Source organism: Bactrocera neohumeralis, chromosome 5 (genome assembly GCF_024586455.1).
Source record: "Bactrocera neohumeralis isolate Rockhampton chromosome 5, APGP_CSIRO_Bneo_wtdbg2-racon-allhic-juicebox.fasta_v2, whole genome shotgun sequence".
NCBI lineage: Eukaryota > Metazoa > Arthropoda > Insecta > Diptera > Tephritidae > Bactrocera > Bactrocera neohumeralis.
The window spans coordinates 36,068,964-36,094,141 of record NC_065922.1 but is presented as its reverse complement, the minus strand read 5'-3'; the positions used below and the strand labels follow the sequence as shown (position 1 = coordinate 36,094,141).

Sequence of the window (25,178 nt, the reverse complement as noted above, 5' to 3'; positions counted from 1 at the left end):
CTATATTACAAATAAAACTATTCAAACAGAATTTTAAATAAATAATAATTTAAAGTTAATAAAAATATTATATTTTAAGTAATTTAAAGCGTAAAAGAAATATCCAACATTAATTAAATAAGAAATATAAAAAAAATAATTGTAAATAAGATAATAATTTTTTCTCCAAATTTATTTGTTTATAAATTTAAGACAGGTTAGGGAAAATATTTTTTAAATTTCTCCAATACTCAAAAATTCCTCTCATTAAAAAATTGGGCATTGTTTTTCTTGTCTGTCAATTTCATATTCGCAAGTGGCAACACTCAATGTGCACTGACGATTTGCAACGCAAATTCGTTTTTTCGTTGGTTTTCTTCGTCGATGATCGAAGAGGTGGAAAGAAGTTTTATTCATCGTGCGTAGAGACTCACAAAGAAAAGTTTTATACAATTTCGCTATTGAATATTGTAATAAAGACAAAATAAGTGAAAAATTTGTTCTCTGAGGCTAAAAAGAAGCGGTCGTGCGAAACCATAGAAACGAAATAAAATTTCCTTATAGGAAAAAGTGATGTGAAGGAGCAGCAGTAGTACAGAAAACGACGAAGTAAATTCCAATTGGACTTGAAACTACATAGAAAAGCAAAAGACAAGTCGTCGTCATATGCGAAAAGCACAAATCAAAAAAGTGAACAAGTCCAAAGCAAAACGAAAAACTAGAAGTTAAAGTGGAAGCAGTGAGAGTGGGAGAGTCCAAAAGCAAATTTTGACAGTTGGTAACGATTATAGAAAAAAGTGGCTAAACTCATCCAGATACAAAGGCCCGGCTCGGATATAGAAACTTACATCGTAATAAAAAGGAAACAGTGGAAATAATATATATTGGCTAACAAAATTCAAGAAACGAATGTATCAAAAGTAAAAGCTTAACCAACTGATCGCCTCTTCTACACATCTTACTGCTTCTATCGCTGATCTTTGTGGTTATTTAACTCGCAACACTATTAGTAAGGCTTTAAAGTCTTTTACATGCTGTAGTATTACTACCTGTGCCCTAAAACACCGCCCCGGAAACAGCGGAATACTCATATCGATTACAAACAACCTAGCTCCAACCGTCTACAGCATTTTCGCTGCCAACGTTTAAATAACGTTAGTAGACTAGTTAAAATTCGTGACTTGTTCTTGTGTAAAAATTTTCGCAATTTGAAGCAGCTGACGTGAAATTTAAAGAATTGTCATACATTTGTGTGTTAATAATCATAATCAGCCTTAACCTGTATTACTCGGCTTAACATTCACTTCTTCACAAAAGCTATAAAACAAATAAGCGAATAAAGTCGCCCATTAAGCAGCTGTTGCTGTGAGAATTAGTTGACCATTCTTGATATGGCACTCGACATGGGTTTGCCTGTAAATGGCACTAATGCGCTGACATCATCCTTCACAGCTAAGAAAAAGGATGCATCTACTGCAGCAGAAGAGAATTTATGGTAAGAAATATGAATAAAAAGAACCAAAGGGTGGAGTAAAGTCTGTAAAGACGTTGTATGTAGATGAAAGCAATGAATCACACAAGTATTTGATTATGAAAGGCATACTATAGATATCATAAAGGACCATATGTGGGTGTAGACAAATATGAAACGGTTGTGTCAGGGTAACGCAAATAAAACGAAATATTTTTGCTTTAAACTTTCAGTTTTTATTGAAAATTCTTCAAAAATTTCCATAACAACATTTTTAAAACTGTTCAGTTTTATGTATTTATATTTTTTAATCTCTTTTTGCATTTAAGTTTATTTTGTTTTGTTTTCAGAAACAGATACATATTTCATAGTAAAAACAATTTAAAACTACAATTGTGTAGGACACACACTTTTATTACATACACTTGTTTCTGCAATGAATTTGTTAATGACAACATTTACTGCTCCCCTCGTTACCCCATCTAGATTTTTGTCAGTACCACACACGCGTGTACTACAGCCGACGTCATTCTATTAAAGGAAACTTATACATGTATACCCCTCGTATCGGCGACAAAACAACTCGCAAACATTCAACGCGCCTTTGGCTAAAACAGATTTGCTATTTTTAATTATTCACAACACAAAGCTAAGAATTGAGTGTATGTGTCACCTAAGCTTGAAACTCACACCCGTTTGCTCCGCAGATTTCACCTTTCATAACATACTAATGATTTATGTGTCACTCATTTTTCCCAGAGCACTTTTAATCGCTTCAGTTCGAATGCCAACACAATTGTCGTTGTAGGATTCAACACCCTCATTTTTGTTCCATTTATATATTTTCTGCCCTTCTATCTACAAGTTCTGCTTCCTATGCTCACATTTTTACATATTATCCTCTACTTTGCGAAATATTGCAGCGGATGATTAACTCTCCTTGTTGCTTACATCTGCAGTCCATGAAAATATCTAAGCTTTAGCTATGCTCTCTCGCATTGCTGGGTTTTGTGTTCGTGTCATTTTTTCATGGATTTCTGCTTCTCCCACTCGTTTTGAGCAGCCATCTAGTCAACTAACTGACTTCCAAACGCTCTTGTTGATTACAGATTAACTTGCAGATTAGGAAAGCGAAAAATTGCAAATGCAAATATCTCACTCATATGTGTATGGGTTCACAGCACACACTATTTACATATGTACGTATGTACATATTCAAAAAAAATATAATTTCTTTCACATATTTGCTTTCTACGTTTAAACGCGCGTGAATATTTTAGCATCTTTGCAGCCCCATTGCCGCTCAATGCCGTCTCTGCCGACGATTTTGCCACTCTTTTCAATGTTTTCACATATTTTTGTTTGTTTGACTGTGACTGAAATTGTTCAAAGTAAAAGCAACAATTATTTTCCCATGAACCAATTCGTCGGCGCCGGTTCGTTAGCCAAAATTGTCTTTTACCACTAGCTCTAAGTTCTTGTTTTTATAAAATTGTTATCAGTATTCGCCACTGATTATGCAGACTATATAGATAAATATAAATTTGTGTATGGATATTTAATTTTGCAAATGTTCGCCTTTCTGCTGTATTCCAACTTTACGGTCATCACTACTAAGACTGCTTGCTCCGCTGAAATTGCAATCGTCTATTTTTTGTTGCTGTAGCAGCTGTCTAATCGGTGAATACGTTAAATATTGTTATCAATATCATATCAAGTTTAACCATTTCAGTTTGCTTTACTAGTTTGCAGCTATGAAAAATGTTGTGTTTTCAAATATTTATCGGGATATTATGGATTTCCTTAGACAAGGTAATACTGTCGTTTGTTATTGATGTAACTTCATTTCTTTATTATATAAACAACTTCACGAGTGCTTTTGCTTAGTATATGAGTCACATATGTAGGTATAATAAGCACCATTCCCAGGCAAGTTTAATCCGGCCAAATACTGTCAACTCCCAAAATTAATTGTGGAATGTTTTTTTGCTGCATCAAAACTATGTTACAACAATAACAATTTTATTTTACATTAAACCAAATCATATTTCAATAACTGTTTGTTTGGCTGTGTTTTTTACGACGTGAAAAATTTTTTCTGCCGATTTTTATTTTGGAATTACATTTAACAACGAGTTTATTTGAAATGCATCAGAGAGAGTGCAGAGGATCTCAACACCACTTATCGATCGACTCAACACACTTCGATTAATGTTTTAATAATAAAGCCTGAATGTTTTGCAAAAACTATGTCGAATAGATTTCGTAAAAAAGATGGCGTTCCAAAACAGAAACCAAAAAAAACAAAATTCACTGAATGCACTCAACTATACTGTAAAAGTGTTTGGAAAATTGGGTTAAGTGTTGGCATGCTTAAATAAAAATAAAGATGTCCTGATCAAATTTGATCAGATGGCCTAACCCGAATGTTAAAGGGTCCAAATTTTATTTGTCGAATATTGAAATTGCAACAATTTTAAAATTTAGTTGTAAAAATCAACAGTGTGAGCAAAAAACCTGTATTTAGGTGTTTTTTTTTGTCAGTCCGAGTCACATTTGATTAAACGGTATGTAGGGATTGCGGAATTCTTCAGATACTATTATAGTTTAAGCTAATAATTGCTGAATTTAAATTTTTAATATCAATCCTTTTTGAAAACTATGTATGTATATGTCTCTTAAACAAATAAAATTTGGTTTAAAAAGTTTTGATTTCAGTTCTAAACAAGGAAGGTCTAAGTTCGAGTATAACCGAACATTTCATTCTCTTGCGAATTGCAAGCATTATAGGCGGGGAAATACCTTCAGGTAAATGAGGCTTGTTAATTACATATATGGAGTTTTACCCGATTTTATGCATTCTAAGCTCAAATATGCACTGTTATTTGAAAAACACGATTTCTGGATTTTATTAAGCTCATTCACATATTGGTTGTGGTTGTGGCGGCATAAATCTGCCGAGTTGAAATTCTTTGGCCGGATAAAATCTGAGTCCGTTCCGATTACGTAGATCCGACTGTTGTGTTCAACCCATTTTTAACAAACAAACATATTTTCGGTAAAATTCGACTATAATCTCTGGGTCCACTTATACAGTACCTAGGGGCTTGAATTGATTCGATTTGAGCAATTTTTAGTCATAGTCCTGATATATTAATAATTGATTTGTATACTGGAAAGCGAAAAAATGGAATTTAAAATTATGTTATATGAGAAGTAGGCGTGGTTTTAGCCCGATTTCAGTCAATTTCCGAATTTGCTTGAAATCGGTCGAGCAGTTAGGTAAACAAAACTATTATACTTTGTAGCAATATGTTGCATGTGTATAAAAAATACAGGTTGATTTATTCACACTTGCTGTAATATTGGCGGCAGTTGATATGACATCATAGCTTTGAAATGTGAAAATGTTCTGACTAAGCTGCAGTTAAGCCTATTTTTATACCCTAAACAAGGTGTATTAAGTTTGCCACGAAGTTTGTAACGCCCAGAAGGGCATAAATAATCAGCGTCTGTATGTAGGTAAACTAGTGCCTCAGCTTTTGAGATATCTATCTGCAGATGTCTCTTTTTTCCTCAAAAAGCTGCTTATTTGTCGGAAATGCCGATATCTGACCAGTATGACAGAAATTCCCTGCCATACAAACTGTAAATCAGTATGGAAAAATTTGTTCTTTGACAAGTTACCTTCACAAAATTGGGCACAGATTATTGTTCAAAGCAACGCTGCAATCTGTTTACATAGTTTTCTTCAAAATAAAGATTTTTTTATACCCTTTTATACCATAAGAAATACAATTTTGAATGGTATCACAGCTTTACAGCCGAAGTTCACATTTTTTCTTCTTTAATAATTCTTTTTTTGTTCCTATTTAAGCTTAGAGACCTTAAACTTGAATTCGTATTTGAAAAAATTCTAAAAATTGCCACTAAACAGGCCTTGTAATAATATAATTAACACTTTGTCTAATATTCAATAATAAATTTCATTTACAATCACCCAGATATAATCATAACTAGAAAAGTTTTATTCATCGCCGATGATTCATTTACTGCTACCTTCGAAACCCATAACAATTTTGAGTTTATTAGCTGACTGACTGAACACCGTTCGACGTCGATAACCAAAACGAGATGACACCACACACCCATACAAACGTACATCGGCACATTGGCACATACACATGCATAGTTATCATATTGAGTATATATTGGTATGGGCCAAGAGGCATATTGTTGGTATGGAGATACTAGAGGTGGCGCACTCATTTTTGGTTGGGTTGGCAAATTAAAATTCTGTTTGCGTTTTGAATTCGCCGATGCGGTCGAAAGAAACAAAAAGAAATAAATAAATGAATATATAAAAACAAAAACACAAATGGAATTGTATCTCCAAACTCAAGTTCGACTTGTCGGCGTTGCTCAGTTATGTAGGAATTTTTAAAAAAATTTAAGATACGCTCTATTGTTGTTGTCACAAGTTGTTTGGTGTTGATGCTTTTACTCGAAAATATACATATATGTATATAAGTCTGTGTGTGTATATTTTTGTTTTGTTTTTTGTTGTCACTATGCTTTCAAGCGCTTTTGTGCGTCTTGTGTTTATACCCTACTCAAGGTATACTAAGTTTGCAGGAAGTTTCTAACATCCAGAAGGAAACGTCGAAATTATTACACAATATATATGTATGTATGTATGTGTATTTGAATGAACAGCCTGACCAGTTAAGTTCACTTAGGCATATCCGTCTGTCTGCTCCTTTGTATATTGCGACAAGTCTCTCAGTTTTTGAGATATTGATCTGAAACTTTGCAAAAGTCCTCTCCTCATCAAAAGGCTACTATTTTTCGAAACCGGCTATAACGGTCTGCTATAGTATATATCCGCCATACAAAATTAACGATCAAAATCAAGTTCTTCTTTGTAAAACTTTTCTTATTTGTGAAGGGTATTATAGCTTCGACCGAAGTTAACGTGTTTTCCTGTTTTTTCAATTTTTATCATATTTTTTGCACAATAGATAGTTTAAGGGAAATATTGGGATACCGCTTTTCTAAGTGGCTATTTGACCATTCCGTTGAACACAAAACCATTGTGAGCCGTTGCTTAGTTGTTATTTGAAAGCGACTCTGACAAAAAACTAACAATAAAAGAACGTAGGAAATGGTAAACAGTGATAAATGTTAGTTATAAAGTGGTCGATGTCGTCATCGCTATTGGCGAACCCGAATGCCATATGCGTTACCAGCCGACAAAAGCGTTCGGGGGAGAAAGTAGGCGGACGCACTGACGATGATTGAGTGCGCTTGAGTACAAATAGTATGAAATAGAATGTAAGCGTGTGCGGCAGGCATTTCTCTGCTCCATTTCTACACAAATCACAACAATAACAACAATTAGTGCAACTTTTTGTTTTGGTTTTCAAGTTTTCTCATTTATTTATTTCTTGTCTTTCGATGTTCATCAAAAACTTATCGCTTATGCTGCTCATTTATTTATTTACTGCTTATACACATTTATCTCATGTTTAAAGCTCACATTTCTTCAATGTAAACATCATCATCTTCATCTTCGTTAATATCATCTTCCTCGCCGGCGTTGTTCTTATCAGCCCTCGCATTGGATTTTTGTTGCTGCTTTTGCTTCTCAGCTTCGGCCTCGGCTTCCTCTTGTTCTTGCTTATCGTAGCTCGCCTGTATGCGTTCCAATAAGTCGGTTGCGACAACTGCAAAGCCCTCCCAAATCACGTCCGGTCGTGTGCTATGCTCAAACAAGCGTTCCTCATCCAAATAGTCGACCAACAAATCACAAACATCATCCAACACTTGCTCCTGACACACGTCCGCCACATTGTTGGCGTCGATTAGCAAATTCCACAACGCCTGACAAATAATCGTAGCCAAAAACCAATCCTCCTCCTGCAATGCCGCCGCGAGCAGTGTGTACAACAATTCGGCGCCTTTGTGTTGCATGAATGGCGCACGATTCTCCGCATCGCCCAACAAGTTAACGAGCACGCCAATGGCACAGGCCTTGAAGTCGTACGCCTGACTGGCAGCGCCAGCAGACAGCTGTTTCACGACCAACGTTAGTCCGCCGTTGCGGCAGAAGTAGCGACGTGCCTTGTCGTTGCGTGTCAAATTGCCCAAAACGCGCGCCGTCTCCACCTGTGATGCATCGTCGCGACACGTCTTGAGTGCATAGTAAAGTGCTGTGGCCAAATCGCCGAGCACACACTGCAATGAACCTTTGGCGGCCAACACTTGTGCCGGTGTGCTATTCTGCTCCTGATAGAAGCACAGATTGTGCAGTGCGCCTAATGTGGCATGCAACAATTCCTGCAGATCGCTTTTCTGTGTATGCAAAAAACGCATAATTTAGTTAAAATTGTTGTGTTGTTTGCTGTTGAGTAACTTACCAATTGTATGGCCTTCATGTGCGTTATGGCATTCAGTAGATTCAACATAATAACGCCCAGATTATGCATATTGCCCAAACCGATGCCCACCTCGGTGTTTACGCTCATATTTGCGACGACGCGTATCATTTTGACGAGCACATCGATTACGGTGTCGCCGAGTGAGTTGTGCAGTGTCAGCGGCTCCTTTGAGTAGAGCTCCAGCACACGTAGCAAATACTGCATGGCCACGTCGTTGTGGTAGAACTGTGTAATGAAAGGAAATATTATTTTAGTACGTTGTTATTATGGTTGTAAAGGAAATCGAGTGTTAGCTGTGGGGTTCTAGAGTTTTCTCTTGTTTTTTTTTCGTTTTTGAATGGAAAGAAAACGAAAGCAGTGCTAGATGGGTGCCCTTTAAAAGAAAAAAATATCTGCATCATGTGTAGTACATATACATATGTAGTTCTCACGTGGACCACATAGACACCCCGAATAATTTTTGACCCTAGTGTTACCAGTAGGATCAGTTAGTATAACTTTAAGGGAAGCATTTTTTATATTTTTCATACTTAAGTACCAAATTTTTATTACTCGAACTTGCCATTAACGGATTATATTTTTAAAGAAGCATTTTAAGAATACTTTACATTTTTTCGACAAGTACCAGGTTGAAATACAGCGTTATCTCTTGTAGAATAGTATAGAAAGTGTTGCCTACCTTTCAGCGCAATAATAAATAATTTTTTATTTTTTTTACTAAAAAATTTTTCTGGCTCTCAGATTCTATTCTACTGCGTTCAAATAGTATAAATTCTTTTCATCGAAAATATCGACAAAGTGTTGCCTACATTTCGGAGCAATAACTAAAAATTTTTGAATTTTTACTCGTACTCAGATTCTTCTCTACTGAAAATGGGAAGGTTCTACAGAAATAAACGTTTAATAAACCATAACATTATTACAATGGTATACAAAAATTCGCACCGAAGCTTTCATATAGTATTTATGTTGGATTTAAATCTTTTCTCACAATATATAAAGTGTTGCCTACATTTCGGAGCAATGACAAAAAAGTGAATGTTTTACTATTTCAACATAAAATTTACAATTAAACTCTCATATTTCTATAATATACTATCTCATTACTATGACATTCTTAATTAATTACACCACTAAGGGTATTTTTCAAAAATTCTGTGTAAACTCACCTGCACCCGAGCATTGTCGTATTTAGCCATTATATTGCCAAGTATGTAGCCCAGTCGACTGAATAATGACAGCAATTTTTCAGAGGCATTATCAAAGATCTCACAGCACGGACCCAGCAGCATGCCAATACGCGCCGTATAGTTGACCAAAACATGACAGCAATCGCTGTCTTCGGATAACACACTGCAAAAAGTAGAAAAATACCCATTAGTCATATTCCCACAAAGTCATACTCTCTTTCTTTCGCACCACCCACATCGCCGCCCTCGGCTTTCGCCAAACTCACCTTAGTGTGCGCACGATGTTCGCTTGCACCTCCAGCTCGCCGGTGGCCACCTCCGCGGCACGCACCAAATGCGGACACGCCAATTCCAATTGTATGCTCTGTTGTTGCCTCGCCGTGCCCACATCCTCTGCCGACCATTCATTGCATCCCGTTGCATTTAGGTCCTTCTCGAAGGAATGCGTCGTCTGTCGCACATCGGATAATGCACGCAATGCGGCAGACAATTGATACAGCGAATGCAATGGTGGACCGGTTAGCTTTTGTGTTGCACCTGCTTCATTCAGTATTTGTAAATGCAATACCATCAACTCTACAGCGCCGTGGCGTGCCAGACGTTCGACCAGCGTATTCTGTTTGCTTAATTTCTGATAACGATCTTGCTGGGAATGTTCCAGCGCCTGTTTTGTATCGGTGCCCGGCGCTGGAGCCGTAGCTGGTTTGCGCGGCAATTCCAAACACTCGGTCCAATTGCGATTTGTGTCTTTGCTGGGCATCAGCACTTCGGCACCACGCTCTTGTCCAGTGCTGGTGGTGAGAAAACGTATAGAACCATAGCCATAAATACATGCCTCGGGATCATCTAGCGGACTAGCGCGTCCCAAACCGTCGATTAGCAAGTCGAGTAGGTCGTTGTCGTGGAAAAGTTGATCGTTCAGCTCGTTGCGTGCCACTTTGAAAATGAGCTTACAGGCACCAGTTAAGTTGCTGCCGGTGACGCGTAGCTATACAGTTGTGCAATAATTACTATGAAGCACAGGAATGAGAGATACTATCTTAACTACTTACCGCAAGTACCACGCGTGCGACGCCTAGTAAAATTTTTGGTGACGAACACTCCACCAAGCCATAAAGGCCGCCTAATATGAAGCCGCGCTTGTAGTGCTTCTCATTTTTGCGCACACGCATGTAGAGCTCGGCAAGGATCTGTAGCAAGACAAGAGAAAGCAATTCGATATTAGAGAGCAATTATGTTCAGTATGAAAGGACCTCAATATTGAGTTTTTTCTTCAGGGTTAACAATACTGTTTTGTAAAATTATAAATATTATTGTGTTCTGATTTTCGTGCTCAAAACTAAGTGATTTGGTACAATAGACTGTGATAAGACTATCTTTCGAAGTTATAGAGACTATATTGGAGGTCAAGCTAGGAATATTTGTTTCTAACTTAAGCTTCGTTAGGTGTTGAAAAGCAATAATTTATAGATTCACGTGATAAGACTTCTGAGTGATAGACAAATATTCTTATACCAAAAATTTGTTTGCCTCCTAAGGGTATGCTTCACGCGTCATCTTATAAAACATTGCCTACATTGCGGCGCATTAGCACAATTGCTATGCGACAAACTAAAGGTCAAATATAACCCTCCAATAAATAAATATCATGCAAACATACCGAATTAATATGATTTGTAGTCTCCTCGCTGCATTCCTTGAGGCCTGCATGCTCCTTCAGCAGGCCTATGAGCTTCTCAGTGGGTGATTGTGCCAATAAATGACAATTGCGTTGCTGAAATTTGCGTGAGCATAAAATATTGATCGCCGTATTGGAGCCACTCATATCCAAAGAGCTATTCTCGCTGCTACCCTGCGCATTTTTGAAGCGTTCCCTATTCGTGACGGCATCGGAGCGTTGCTTCGCTGCAAGAAATATAAATAAATATAAAGTGGACACACATAATACCTTGAGTAGCAGGTTGCCGAAGAATGAACACACCTTCTAACGCGACGCCTCTAATCTCAAGGGCGGGCAACTTTCTTGGCAATTGTTTCGCTTGACCATTCGCGCCACCTTTACCCACGCCACCGCCTCCTCCAGAATTTCCTTCAGTAACATCGCAACGCGCATCCCACGAATTCGAACGCCTTGAAGTGCGTCGCTTAGCTTGTGCTTCTTCTGCTGCTTCTTTTTCAAAGTCATTTCCATTTGGTTCATTGACTTCCTGTTGGTGAACCGGTATGGGTTCCAGTGAAGGGGTCATAGGCGCATGTCGTTGATTCTCGTTTTGCAAATATCGTAAACTACGCGGTCGCGGGTAAATACCGTAACGCAAAGAAAGTGTAGGTGAGAAGTCGGAAGGGAAAGTTAAAAAGTTATAATGAAAAAAGAGCGAAGAATTGGGCAAACTTACGAAAATGCGCTGGGCGGTCTTCCGGCCAACGCGACCTTGCCGTAGAGCGCGCGTCCAGGCTCACGCGGCGTGACGGGACGACGCGTGCTGACCACTCGCACACCACCGACTATGCGCCGCGTATAACAGTAAAAAGCGAAGTAGTGAAGGACATAATGAAAATAAATTTATTCAATTTCTATTTTGTCAGCGCACATTATAGATTTTTAGGCACAATAATATACGCTCACACTTACTTCCTATGCGGTTGCTGTTGTTGTTGCCGCCGCCATCACTGCCGCTATGCGACGTTTTGGTCGAAATCTCGGCCAACATGGACTTGGCTTCGCTAATCATTTCTGCGGATGTTTTGCGTCTTTCCAAACTGTTTGTGGCTGTTGTGTCGCCAAATGCAAAGCTTTGTATGATTTGTTGTTGTTGTTGTTGCAGCAATCTATCGTCCGCGCGATTATCGAGCGATTGTGCGTTCTTGCGGGAATGTTCCACTTTTCGACTTTCACTTTGTGAGCGCCGCTTCTTGAGCAATATCATTATAAAACTTCAAATCAACACACAAAATTTCGTCTTAAGTACCGTTAATAATTTTCTAACGCTTAAACGCACATTTTTCGAATTTCATTTTTCGATTCGATGTTTTTTTTGTTTTACTTGGTGCTCTTTTTGAGTGACACTTTTGCGCATTCACAAATTAAATTGGTAGCTAAAAGTCCCAATTGGTTGGTTATCCTGCCCGTGTTACGGCTAAATTGAAAATAACTGCAACTTAGTGGTAATAATAGATGGTGTAGTGAAAAATATTTTTCGTTTGGGCTTTCGTGCACCATGCCAACGCGCACGGGTGTTGCATGTACTCCTTATAGTTACCACTGTTTGTATGTATGTGTAACTCCTTTGCCCGGCTTCAATTGTGCTATGTGCGTACAATAGAAAACCGTTGCTGTAAACATGCCTAATAATGTATGCATATGTAAAAATTCACAGTGTCGCGAAATATAAATGAAGCCTTTTAAATTTTTGTTGGAAAAGACCATATGATCAAATTTGACCCGGACCATAAAAAAAAAACCAAACTTTTTACGTATTTTTATACAAATCTTTATTATCGTCTACAAAAAAGGCTCCTGAACAAACTTGCCAACGCCTAATCTAATTTTTCATATACTTGTTATAAGCCTCGGCTGACATGGTCTTCAGTCCCTTCAGCAAATCATACCCATAGCATTAAAAAAGAGTCGATCCATAAGAGATTCTGAGATCCTCTACTATCTCATTGACGCCAGCGCGACGATTTTAACGTGCCGCTTCTTAAGCTCTCTAGTTGTTATAGTCATTAATAGAAGTGAATGACGGCTCTCGCGAGGCAAGTTTTCGATGACTTCACGACCTTCACTGAATGCTTTGTTCCACTCAAATGCTTATGTTCGTAATAAATTGAACTTCACGAAACATTTCTGAAATACTTTCAACAATTTAAATACTTCCGCGCCAAACTTTTCGTTGGAAAAAATACATATACATATATATATTCGATCAAGAAGCTTACGCTTTTACCCTTGATTATGTGAAGATCGGCCTTCTTCTTTTCCCCCAGGTAGCTACCACATTAGCTTGGAATTATCCTTTAACCATGATAACATCTCTCTCATCCGATACCCTCGTCCCTGAGTTGCTTGAGGTTCGATGCGACCTCAAACCTCTCCAGGGAACTATTGACTGCTTCCGGCGGCACTTTGTTGAATGCTTTCTCTAGAAATGTTCCCACCGTGTATTCCTTATGCATGAGCCCTCCCTCCAACCATGACCTAATGGAGTACAGAGCAGTGTCTATTGACCTACCTTTGCTGTAGGCAGTATATCAGCGGCAATATACCGTGAGGTTTGATATTAGGATACTCATAACTCTCGGTACATTGCCTCTGATGTGCAGGTCCATAAGCCTCTCCAGCGTCTTTAACAACGAGGATAGGCCTGAAATTCTTGGGATTAACATAAGGGCTATTAACGGTCTTCGGGATAAACGCCGCTCTTACCTGCCTCTAAGCCTTGGGAATGTGGCCCACAGTCGCGTAGATGTGGACCAACCAACTGCCTTAACTTTTACTGTCCGCTGAAGTTGCGCAGGTATGATGTCATCAGGTCTCTGATAATTGAATGGCTTCAACGTAAGGTGACGCTCGTTCAGAAGATCTAAGAAGACTGCACCGTCCTCCTAGAGCCTTCCGAGGGGCACTTTTTTCTGTGGATTGGTTCTTTGGAAAGTGCGCGTCTTCGAGTAGTTTTAATGAGAAGAGCTGACTGCTCGAAATCCAGTCAACATCCTCATTTTTAAGATAAATTATATCTGTAAGGTTTTTCACGAGAATGCTCCTAAATCTTGAGGTTTCAAAAGGCCCTTCTACGCTTTCGCAGAAGGATTTCCACGACATTGCCTTCTTTATTTTCGATTTGTATATACCAAGGCCTGTCTTATATAGCGGCCAGTCGCCGCTACAACCACTTTCGCGGGCTTTATTGAACAGTCTTCTACTTGAAGATCTGATCTCCAATAGCTCCAATGTCTACCAAAGTGGGTTTCCTTTTGCTTTTCTGAGTTTGCAGAGGACACGATGCTTTCCAATCGGAGCTGTCGCTCAAAAATTGATAAAATGGTTGCGGTGTTTTTTTAAGTCGAATATCAAATGGTGGCTCAAAAATTCGAGGGAAAAGAGACTGTTAGCATTATACCTTCCCGCAATCCACTTTGGACGTTGTTGTGAAAGCTTCGTCTGTAAAAAATGGTATTTGGGTTTCTTGCATCCCACATGCTGAAAAAGGTACACACTCTAATGCTGGTTCTTATCCGAATTTACCACTTTCTTCGTACATATATTAATATTTTCTTTGACTTAAGAAGCCAAACATTACTTTTGAAGGACATCTGCTCATATTCAGTATACGGTTGATGCTAAAAGCTACCTTGTATGTTTATATTTCTCTCACCAGTGTATTTTTTTTATTTTAACTGAAAGCGTTCGTTTAAATATATGAAAATTCCAAGTGGTGTGGCGATTTTTACCAGAAACAATTGTTGTTCACAATGTGTGCATTTCATTCATATATATATATATATATAAATGCTTACGAGGGCGAGCGAAGAAGTGCCTGATTTACAAATTAAGAAGACCCTATTTGTTTGTTTTCGATTTCCATCTTTTAGACTATTCCTGTCCAAGTTAAATAAACTGGTTACGAATAGTTCCAAATCTAAGTGGTTCTTGTTGGCAAGTGGGAGCATAAAAAATTCCGTGATAGTATTCGAGAATGCTGCAATGATCGTAGAATTTCACTGAATCTGCTTCGAATAAATTAGAATGTCTGTTGAGTTAATAAATTCATAGTTTTTCCTATTTTTTTTTTTTATTGTGTGCTAAGAATTCATTCTGCCATTAAGGTAGCAGTAGATTTACTGCACCGGAGTGTTTCCTCGATGACATCGAGTCATTTTATGTAATGGACAGGGTCCCAGGAAAATTGAAGGTAATTTTAAAGCTTACAAGCAGGCAAGAAAAGGCGCCTTAGCCCGCTATTAATAATATGGGAACGGGTCGGAGCGCTCTCCTCGTATGTTCTACTACTGTAAAGCTAGGCTTCTCGAGAGTTTGGCCAGTGCCGGGTTACCATTAGTTCTTGCGCTCTCGGGAGGAGGTCTAGCAAGCTCTCAGCAAGTCAAGTCGTACCTTAGATTAACGCCTAAACTTCTACCGACCTTTTTTGACTTATGAGATCTGATTAGTACGATCCACAACTAGAGGATCAGCAATTGAACATAACATAACCTAAACATGCATTTAAATTCAAAGTCCCGGTTCCACCAATGTAAAATCTCAGTATTTATGCAATCACCCTCGTAACGGTCGCCAATAGCCCGAACTAGCGAAAGCCGCTAACAACACGAGTAAGTACGTACACGTAATGGAGCATCACGTTCGTGTTACTCCTGAACTATAAGGAAACACCTTCAAAAAATCAATAGACGACGATTGCAATTGAAATAAAGTAAATCGTTTGTCAGAATAATATACATACTTTAAATATACTCAAATATAAATCAAATTGTTAAATGGCGGTGTCGTTGCCGTTGTGGGTGGACATGGGCAGTAGAAACTAACACAGCGCAGGCTTTTAACTATGTATATGTATGTATATATGTATGTGTAGAGCCGCTAAGTGAGTAATATAGCGAGTGTAGAAGGCTACCAAGAGGCGCCTCACTTGAACACCACTATTAGTCCAAGGGATAACGGCGCGTTGAACCAGCCGATAAATAAATTCTCATGTCTTTTGTTTTGCCATTTGCATGTCGAAAAGCTGAGTGGAAACGTTGCAGCAACGCCAAAACAAGTGAATGCTTTGTGTGCTAAAACATAAAAAAATTCATAAAAATTTATTGTGCGGCAAATAAACGGCATATATCTGGAAAATAATAATTGAAATTAAATAAATGATTGACAATTTGCATTGCATTAATTGAATTGAGTAATAATAATTAAATTGAAAGCAATCAACTCGGAAAGCAACAGCGCTTGTGGCAAAAGTTTTCCTCCTCACAAGACATGCGATCTAAGCAGCGTTCGCTATTCGAAGAATTCTGCGTTGGCGACGCGACCACTCAGTAAGTTGTGGAGGAGTGCACCCTATGACAAGTTGAAGCTATATATTTCATTGCAATTGCAGTGAAAATTTTAGTATTTTTTGTAATTACTATGTTTTTAACTCTGTAGCTGCCGTTTAGTCTAATTGGATTTTTATTTTTTTGTGACTGCTAAATATTTTGCTGGCAATTCAATGCTCAAATTTGCTACAAAAACATGCTGAATTATTTAGTTGGTAAACGCGGCCTGACACAGTTATATTTTATTGTCCATAATCATTTTCCGAGGATTTCTGCTTCTCTTTGTGCAGCCGCATGCAAGTTCCAAATTAGCGGCTTACTTTGACAGCTGGCTGCACGAAGTGCTCCGTCGTTGACCACAGCCATATATTTGTGTGCTTAATTGTTATATTTTTTGTTTAAACAACTGCATTTCTAAATTTACCATCCGCTCTGACATTGCATTTGGCAGCATGTGTGATTTTATGGATTCAATGTCGACGCATACTAACTGCTGCTATATCTGGTAGGTGGTCAACATACAGGCATTTGTGGGTCAATTACGTTGCTCAAAATTAATTGTAAATATAAAAAGCGTTAATTTCGACTGCTTCGAAGCTGGATTATTCTAGCGTCACAAATAAAAAAGTTGTTCATACAAAGACCTGATTTTGATCGTTCAGTTAATATGGCAGCTATATGTTATAGTATTCCGATCTGAACAATTCGTGTGGAGATTGTACCATTGCCTAAGACTATACGCCGTGTCAAATTTCTTGAAGTTATCTCGTCGAATGTAAAAGTTTTCAATATAGAACTTTATTTTGATCTTTCAGTTAATATGGCTGCTATATGCTTTAGTTGTTCGATCTGAGCAATTTGTTCGGAGATTGTACCATTGCCTTAGACAATACGCCATGTCAAATTTCTTAAAGATATCTCGTCGAATGAAAAAGTTTTCCATACAGAACTTTATTTTGAAGGTATAGTTTGTATGGCTACTATATGCTATAGTGGTCCGATCTGAACAATTTGCTCGGAAATTGCACCATTGCCTAAATACAATACGTCGTGTCAAATTTCTTGAAAATATCTCGTCGAATGAAAAAGTTTTCCATACAAAACTTAATTTTTATCGTTCAGTTTGCATGACTGCTATATGGATAGTTCTTCGATCCGAACAATTTATTCTAAGATTATACCATTGCCTTAGACAATACGCCGTGCCAAATTTCTTGATGATATCTCGCCGAATAAAAAAGTTTTCCATATAGAACTTTATTTTGACCGTTCAGTTTGTATAGCTGCTATATGCTATAGTGGCCCGATATCGGCGGTTGCGACAAATGAGTAGCTTCTAGAGAAGAAAAGCACTTTTGAAAAATTTCACATTGTTATCTCAAAAACTGAGCGACTGGTTCGCATTTATACAGACTGATGGATATGGCTAAATCGACTCGGCTCGTCAGAAATTTCGTGGTAAACTTAATATACCCTATTTAGGGTATAAAAAGTAATCGGTGTCTACCTAGCATTGTCCTACTTATTACACAAGGCATTATTATATAGTCACTCCGTTAAGTACCATAGTTCCAAGAATAATGCAATAAATACTTATAATTAATCACTCGTATTGTCGTTCCACTGATTTTGCTATTCGTCTAAAAGCTTTAATTAATATTTTCATATGCTATGCACAATACTTTTTAAATAATTTTTTTTTTAATATTTTTTATTAAATAATGTTTTTTTTTAAATAATGTTTTTTTTTTTAATTTTTTTTAAGGTTTTTCAATTTATTTATTTTTCAACAAGAAGAAGAAGAGAAATAACTATTTTATGCAGCTTATCCAGTATTTATTAACCTTTTTATCTTATTTTATATTCGCAGGTCTGCAATTTTGAGTGAAGTACAAAAACAAGGCAGCACAAAACTTCCGTCAAATAAATCAGTACTAGTATTAGGCGATAATGCCACCGGCAAAACGACTCTCATTGCGAAATTGCAAGGTGTCGAAGATCCGAAAAAAGGCTCTGGTCTCGAGTACGCATACATCGATGTTAAAGATGAGTACAGAGATGGTAAGTGGCCAAAGGCATTTTTTTTCAAGCTTCAAACTAATTACCGAAATCAAAAAAGGAGGGTATATAAACTCCTTTAGGGATTCGAAAACGTTTCCATATGATAGGTTATCAGATTATTGTCTTTACAAAAAACATTGTTATTAAAAATACATTCAGTGTTATAACTCTGTAGCTGGAGACATATACATGAATATAAGAACTAAAATGAAGAGAATCAGACGATACCTTTCCATGAATAAAATATGAAAGATATCAATCTTTTTGCCCATCTACACCCACAAATTTTTCTTATCAATAACTAAAAAATTAAAGAAAAAGTAGTTTCCAATTAGAATATCATTGATAAATATTACTCCAACCTTGTCTACAAATTTCGTCCAATTTTTTTTGCCCATCGCATTTGAGTTAAGTTGAAAACTATACTAGTTTTCTCAAATTGGAAAACTTTCAAAAAATTAAAAAAAAGTACGTTGCGGGTTTTCCGAAGTACATTAGTTCTCAAATTAAATTGAAGACTGATTTAATTAATTTAGCCATTACTGAGGGTATTCCCGTTACAACGAAGTATGAATACCCTTAATTTTTTTTATCAATTGTATAACCCTGAGTTTCGAAATTAATTAATTAACGACCGTCGAGTCTAAACCGTTCCCACAACAGTCGGGTCTAAGTAACCGGAACGTAACCGGATTTTTTTTCCGGTCAAGGACTGTCAATTCGGCACCAATTTTCGAAATTACTCTATAACAAATTTATTTTGAATATACATACCGATCAGCACTTGCGGAAAAGCTTACCTAATTACTTTGGCGAGCAAATTAGACTGATGCAAATCTAAATTTGCATTTCAAAGTTATTCGGTGGTACACCGACGGCTCGAAATTATCAAATACACTGGCTTTGATTAGACCAAGAATCAGGCTTTCCGTCCGATTGTGCAGTTATATGTGAATTTCCAAACGGAAGTTAGTTGGTGATACACCGATAATATCAAAGATACTGGTCTTAATTGTTCCAAGAACCAGGCTTTTCGTCCGATTGTGAAGTTATATGTGAATTTTCAAGCGGAAGTGTACGCAATCGTATCGTATAATTATACAGAACGATCGGTCAGGCCGCACTCACAGCAATTTCATTATATGAGATTAAATCGTAAACTTAAAATCTCATCTCGCAATCGGATCCACCTAATTTGGATACCGGAATACAAGGTCTTCAGTAGGCGGATGACATAGCACGTTCCTTCCTAGTGGGATGCTACACCGTCAAGGAGGTAGTGACCGCCATTCACAGTGGATCCATTAACATCTTCACCGACTCTTTTCTGGTGAATGGTGTACTTGGAGTCAAACCACCACACATTGCAGATGAATAGCTCGAGTTGTCACGAGAATCTAGAGTATTTGGTAGATGTAGGAATCCGCGTTAAGGATGTCAATGTAGACTTCACCTTTCCTGGAAACGACACAACTTGGCTATAGAGTTTACTCAAAACACAATTGTTTTTTTTTTTTTATTCATATACATATGTATGTGCTCTACCTTTTTCGCGCATCAGACACAACACGATTGGGCGTTTGGATTCTGGATGGGGATCCAGGACATACAAATCTCCTGCGTTACGCTTTGAATGAAACGAACTTCGAACATACCCTCGTCATACTCACAGTCTCAATGACAGAGCCATGGGCATGGCTGGAACAATTGAATCACTGGATTAAAGTGCTCTCGGATCACATTGAGAGCCTGAAGTTGGAACCGCAAGAGAAGCAGGAAGCACGACAACGGCTAATCACCACGTGGCAAAGTTATTGCGAAGTGGGCGACGACTTGGATCCGGGTTCGCCAGTGAAACGTACGATGAGAAATAATTCGATAGATGACGACGATCTACTGCCACTTACCGAGGGCGCGTTAACAACAAATCTCGGTTTGGATATTGTTGTGGTGGTCACAAAGGTAAGTTTATAATAAATTAAATACCTAAAGTGAGCGATAAGAAATAACCAATTTTTTTTTTCTCTTAGACGGACTACATGACAACGCTGGAGAAGGAGTACGATTATCGAGATGAACATTTTGATTTCATACAGCAGTGGATACGTCGCTTTTGCTTACAGCATGGCACATCACTTTTTTACACAAGCGTTAAAGAAGACAAAAACTGTGATCTCCTCTATAAATATTTGACACATCGAATTTACGGCTTACCATTCCGAACGCCTGCGCTATTCGTTGAGAAGGATGCGGTTTTAATGTAACTATATTTTTTTATGAGAATTAACTGGCATTTTCTAAACATCTTGATTTTATATATACGAAAACAGTCCTGCAGGTTGGGATAGCTTGAAGAAAATAAGTATTTTGTATGAGAATATGCAATCATGTAAGGCAGAGGACTACTATACAGACATCATCTCGCCACCGCAGTCCAGAAAAGTAAGCAAATACTAATAATCACTAATAAATAATACCATTTCTATGTATACAACTATAATTGTAGACTGTTGCAAATCGTGAAATCGAGGTGCAAACAGAGGACGAACAGACATTCTTATTGCGGCAGCAAGAGATTCTCAAGCAGGGCGGACAGATGCGCGGCGATTCACCGTTGCGCGTGCAAGGCGGCAATAAGGGCATGCAACCACGCACACCCGGCTCCGGTGGACAGGGTTCACCCATAAAGGTCAACGCGAAGCCAACACCAGCTACACCGGGTAATGAAGGTGTGCTCGCCAATTTCTTCAACTCGTTGTTGCATAAAAAATCCGGTTCACCTGCCACACCAGCCACCCCGCCCAATGCGCCCAACGCCAGCAGTACACCACGTACCAATGGTACTGATGGCGCCATCGATAAGTTAGCGATGCGCTCGGATGCAGCAGCCGAACTCGATCGCCTGACGAGAAGTGCGAAAAAAGAAATGGATTATTCACAAAGCGAGTGTTAAGCCAGGCGATAAAGATTGTATGATTTCGAAACGACTAGCAAGACACAAGTATAAGAACAACAACAACACCACAGTGCGCTTCTGAACAATCGGAGGGGGAAATGAGCAACAAAAACAAGATACAGTTTTTTTAAATAAGTGAAATGAAATGAGTGAAACTTATATGAATGTAAGCAAAAATGACGTGTGTAATGAAACGTAATCCCAAAGGGTGTGTTTAACTAACCCACAACCCCTTTAAACATAAACGAGCGATTAATTAACGGATTCATTGAAAAGTATAAAAGATTAAAATATTTGCAAATTTTAAAGCAAACTTAAAATACATAAAGCAAGCAAGAATGGAAGTCAAAGCATATTAGACTTAACGCAACAACTTACAAAAAAAAAAAGAAAACATATTTTCACTACCGTCTTGCTAACTCTGGCTAAGTTTAAACATGTGTGACGCCTGTATTGATTATTTCGTTGTTTCCTAACATGCTTCTGATTTATAGTAATTATTTTAAATATATGTGTTTATTATTATTATTTTTTTAATAATGCAATAAATGCAATTTGCAATTGATTTCATAAGCGCTGCAACGTATCAAATGATTAATCTTAATTACGGTAGCAATGTGCATAACAAGCGCAGATAATTATAGCAGACCTTTATTTTTTGGTGTCGGCGCCGGTTCAACATTTGTCTGGCGTTTTAAAGCGACATTTAGGCAGGAGCCCACTTTGACGCTGCTCAAGCGAATAATACGTTGTAAATCAATCACTTTTGGCAGCGTTTTAGATTAGTCGGCGGCGTCTGCATGTGTTTTATCGAAGCAATTTTAAGACGTTCTCATGCGTTTGTGTTCCAAGTATAAACGATTTTGCATTAGCGTAATTATAATTAAAGAGCTTGGCAATATTGGCGAAATTGCCATTCTTTATTTTTATATGCTAATTTTTATTATTTTTGCTCAAAGCTTAAAGTATACTGTAATTTTATATATATATATAAATATTAAATGTAATTTAGAAAACACGATAATTTCAATTCTAAAACTGTGCATAATTATAATAAAATTAAAATAATAGAGCTATATATGTAACTTGAGGAGATTCTAAAAGAAGCAAATAAAGTACCGATGAATGCGTAAAACTATTGATATTTGGTCAAAAGCCAAGCATATTAACGTGTAAGCGGCAAGTTTCGAAGCACAGTGCTGGCGACAAGCATATTGGTGTCTTTAAGAACAAGCAAAAAGAAGAAAATTCTATATTTATAAAAATACATATGCAAAGATACTAGTATGTCTGTTAAATTCCACACAAGTGTTTTCAAATCCGTTCATGCCACAACTTTCGCACAAAATACCAACTGCAGCTTGATATTGGAATTTGTATATAATGATTTTTTTTATTTATGCAAAAGCCTTTCTGTCTCATTAAATTCAATACTCTCTCTCTCAATTGTGTTATTATTAAGATACCGCATACTATATTTAAAAACAAGTTTCTTTTGTCTTAAACCAGAATTCAATTATATAAGCTTGTGTGGATATTTAGCAAAATGTGAACAAGGAATTCATTAAAAAAGTGTATTTGACATTCGAGATTAAAAAAATATATGTATATTCGAAAGAAGTAACAACATACACTTATATAATTGAATCATGTTTTAAAAATATATTTAAAAAATACTTTTAATAGCGCTTTTCAATTGAAATTTTTTAAAATAGCTTTTGAGTCAAGTTTTTTGTATCAAAGTAACTATTTACATATGCAAAAATCGAGTCATTTGTTCGAAAACAAAAATAGAAATTTTCAGCTTAAATTTTCTATAAAATAATCAGCCGGTCTAAACAGACATTCAAGGTAACATGAATTTACAATGAGCTAAAAGTTGGTGTATGTGTTCCAAACAGGTTTAAATATAACATAATAAAAGTACTTATCGTTCCGATGTGTTTAGAAAAATACTCGAAGCCAAAGATTTTAAAACCTTTGTTTGGTAAATTGTAGCAAAAAACTACCTAAACTGGAATTTGTAAATTATAAAATTAGCTATAAAAAATGAATGTATATGTTTTATTCTAAGTTTATCGACCGTTTCTGAGCTGTAACTATTCAAAAAATTGTAAAAAAAGACGCGCTAAGTACACTATTTCAGATTAGACGTAAAAATGCGTACATACTATAACGATCATTACGTCTCAGCAACGGTAGGCCTTAAGAAAAAACGAGTCATACATTTTTATATATAATTTTATGATCTACAATTTACATACCCTTTCTTCTAGAGTTTTTTGTTTCACATATTGAAGGATTAGTACTGATATTATGTAATTTTAATCATGTTTTGAAAATATGCATTAACTTTCAGCTCGTTATAAATTATTGTAACTTCACTCATATTTTCTGTTTAATTTTACAAAAAAAAGTCTAAAAATTAAAATAACTTGATTGTTCATTGTAATAAGTTTATTTATTTTATTTGCACAACTTTGGGAGCAGATTTGCAATTGCATATTTTTGCTCTATCATTTTTTGTTGTCTAACAATATGAAATTTATGAAAAGGAATTTGAAAAAATATATTGTCTCATTACTCATTCCAAATTAGGCTGTACACAAACAAACAAAAAAAAAAAAACGAAGAAAAAACTTAAGAACCATCCGATTTTAAAATATTCCGTTCAATAGTTTTGTGAAATGCCACTAAAGGAAACTCCTTTGTACCGCATAAAAACTTATATTTCTCCGCTTATCTAGATTGTATAGCTTAGAAAAGACAATGGTATACGCTTAACGGATTGTGCATTCGTTAAATTTGACCATCCAATAGTCGGTAATGCTTTTTGTGCGTTTAGAACTACTTAAAAACCATAATGCCTTTCAAAGGTAGTTACTACCAGCAGCAATTTGGAAGCAGCTCTCAGAAAGTAAATTAAATAATAACTACAACCTTTAGTTACTATAGTAAAACTGAATAATTACAACCACACAATGGCTAACACACTTCATTATTTGTTAAATATAATATTGAAAGCAAACATTCGTATGAGATATACAAATTATATAGATTTAGCAAAATTGCAATTATATTTGTTAGCAACATGTGTGGCATGCGAAAGTTCTAAGCGCAACTATTGTTTTGCATTAAACGCTGATGTATTTTGTTTGGTTGCAGTTGGAGTCACTCGGTACACAAAACAGTAAAATGCAGTAAAACTATTTGTCACACTTTTTTCTAACGGTAAATTATTAATATAAAGTTTAAATGTAAAATGTATTTAATTAGTAAAACTTTTTGAACTGAAAATTTTTAAACGAAAGCAACAAAATACTTAAGGATACTTTAAAACCACTGCTGTTATTTTTTGTTTTATTAAACACATATTTTTTATTTCCATAAAGAAAAAATATAAAGTAATGTTTCATTAAATTTTAATTTACATCATTTGCGAAAACTCAGAACTAGTGTTAAAATTAAAAACGATAAGTAATTATTTATATATAGAAACGCAGCGCACCACGCAAAGAATCGTGCGACAGCTTGTTCCATTTTTCTCCAAGAAAAATTGCTATTACAAGCTTAAGTTTTTGTAATCTGTAAAATAAAATAGCACACAAAAATCGATCTGAAGTAAAAATTCAAATAAATATATGTAGCAGCTGTAGTGTATACATGTATTAGGCGGTATATTGGTATATAATACTGAGATTGGGGCATATCTTTGTTACAATTCATTGTTCGCCAGCCTTTGCTAATGTTATTCCAATTTAAAAGTATGTGCATAACAAAAGTCGTCGAATAGTGAATGATAACAAAGTGTAAATCGATTGCCCCCTTTAGTGTGTGTATTTATATATAATTTCACTTCTAAGTGTAAACAAAAAAATCAACAACCTAACAACATTTCAATATCAGCTGAGTAACGAAATTATTGTCTTCAAAAAAACAACAGTTTATTTGCTCTTAAAGAAATTTAACAAATAACTGCAAAATTGCTACACAACCAACAACAACGTTAAATAAATATAAAAAATACTAATGAT

General features: G+C 36.5%; 2 protein-coding genes across 3 annotated transcripts; one reads left to right on the top strand and one right to left on the bottom strand.

The window, feature by feature from the left end:
- The first annotated feature begins 345 nt into the window (after positions 1-345).
- LOC126759842 (cytoplasmic dynein 1 light intermediate chain 1) lies at positions 346-25,178 on the top strand. Of its 2 annotated transcripts, none has more exons than XM_050474999.1 (6): positions 346-1,474; positions 17,998-18,188; positions 19,750-20,150; positions 20,219-20,448; positions 20,519-20,630; positions 20,695-25,178. In XM_050474999.1, the coding sequence occupies exons 1-6, from the start codon at positions 1,371-1,373 to the stop codon at positions 21,139-21,141; spliced, it is 1,485 nt and encodes a 494-aa protein (XP_050330956.1). In that variant the 5' UTR covers positions 346-1,370; the 3' UTR covers positions 21,142-25,178. The 2 variants fall into 2 exon arrangements, with proteins under 2 accessions (XP_050330956.1, XP_050330957.1); XM_050475000.1 differs by lacking the exon at positions 346-1,474 and adding an exon at positions 15,867-16,127.
- On the bottom strand, positions 6,864-12,236 carry LOC126759837 (armadillo repeat-containing protein 2). The gene is made up of 9 exons (XM_050474993.1): positions 11,713-12,236; positions 11,477-11,585; positions 11,062-11,366; positions 10,741-10,985; positions 10,133-10,270; positions 9,347-10,068; positions 9,060-9,243; positions 7,870-8,115; positions 6,864-7,804 (listed from the first exon to the last, which is right to left on the bottom strand). Exons 1-9 carry the CDS (start codon positions 12,005-12,007, stop codon positions 6,986-6,988), a joined length of 3,063 nt encoding a protein of 1,020 aa, XP_050330950.1. The 5' UTR covers positions 12,008-12,236; the 3' UTR covers positions 6,864-6,985.

Bases quoted from the DNA above. Each gene is read 5' to 3' on its own strand.
- LOC126759842 (XM_050474999.1), top strand. From the start codon at position 1,371: ATGGCACTCGACATGGGTTTGCCTGTAAATGGCACTAATGCGCTGACA. The intron at 18,189-19,749 runs GTAAGTGGCCAA...TTCGCGCATCAG, and splicing joins TAAAGATGAGTACAGAGATG to ACACAACACGATTGGGCGTT. The intron at 20,631-20,694 runs GTAAGCAAATAC...CTATAATTGTAG, and splicing joins CGCCACCGCAGTCCAGAAAA to ACTGTTGCAAATCGTGAAAT.
- LOC126759837 (XM_050474993.1), bottom strand. From the start codon at position 12,007: ATGATATTGCTCAAGAAGCGGCGCTCACAAAGTGAAAGTCGAAAAGTG. The intron at 11,367-11,476 runs GTAAGTTTGCCC...GCGACCGCGTAG, and splicing joins AGACCGCCCAGCGCATTTTC to TTTACGATATTTGCAAAACG. The intron at 8,116-9,059 runs GTGAGTTTACAC...TTCATTACACAG, and splicing joins ACGACAATGCTCGGGTGCAG to TTCTACCACAACGACGTGGC.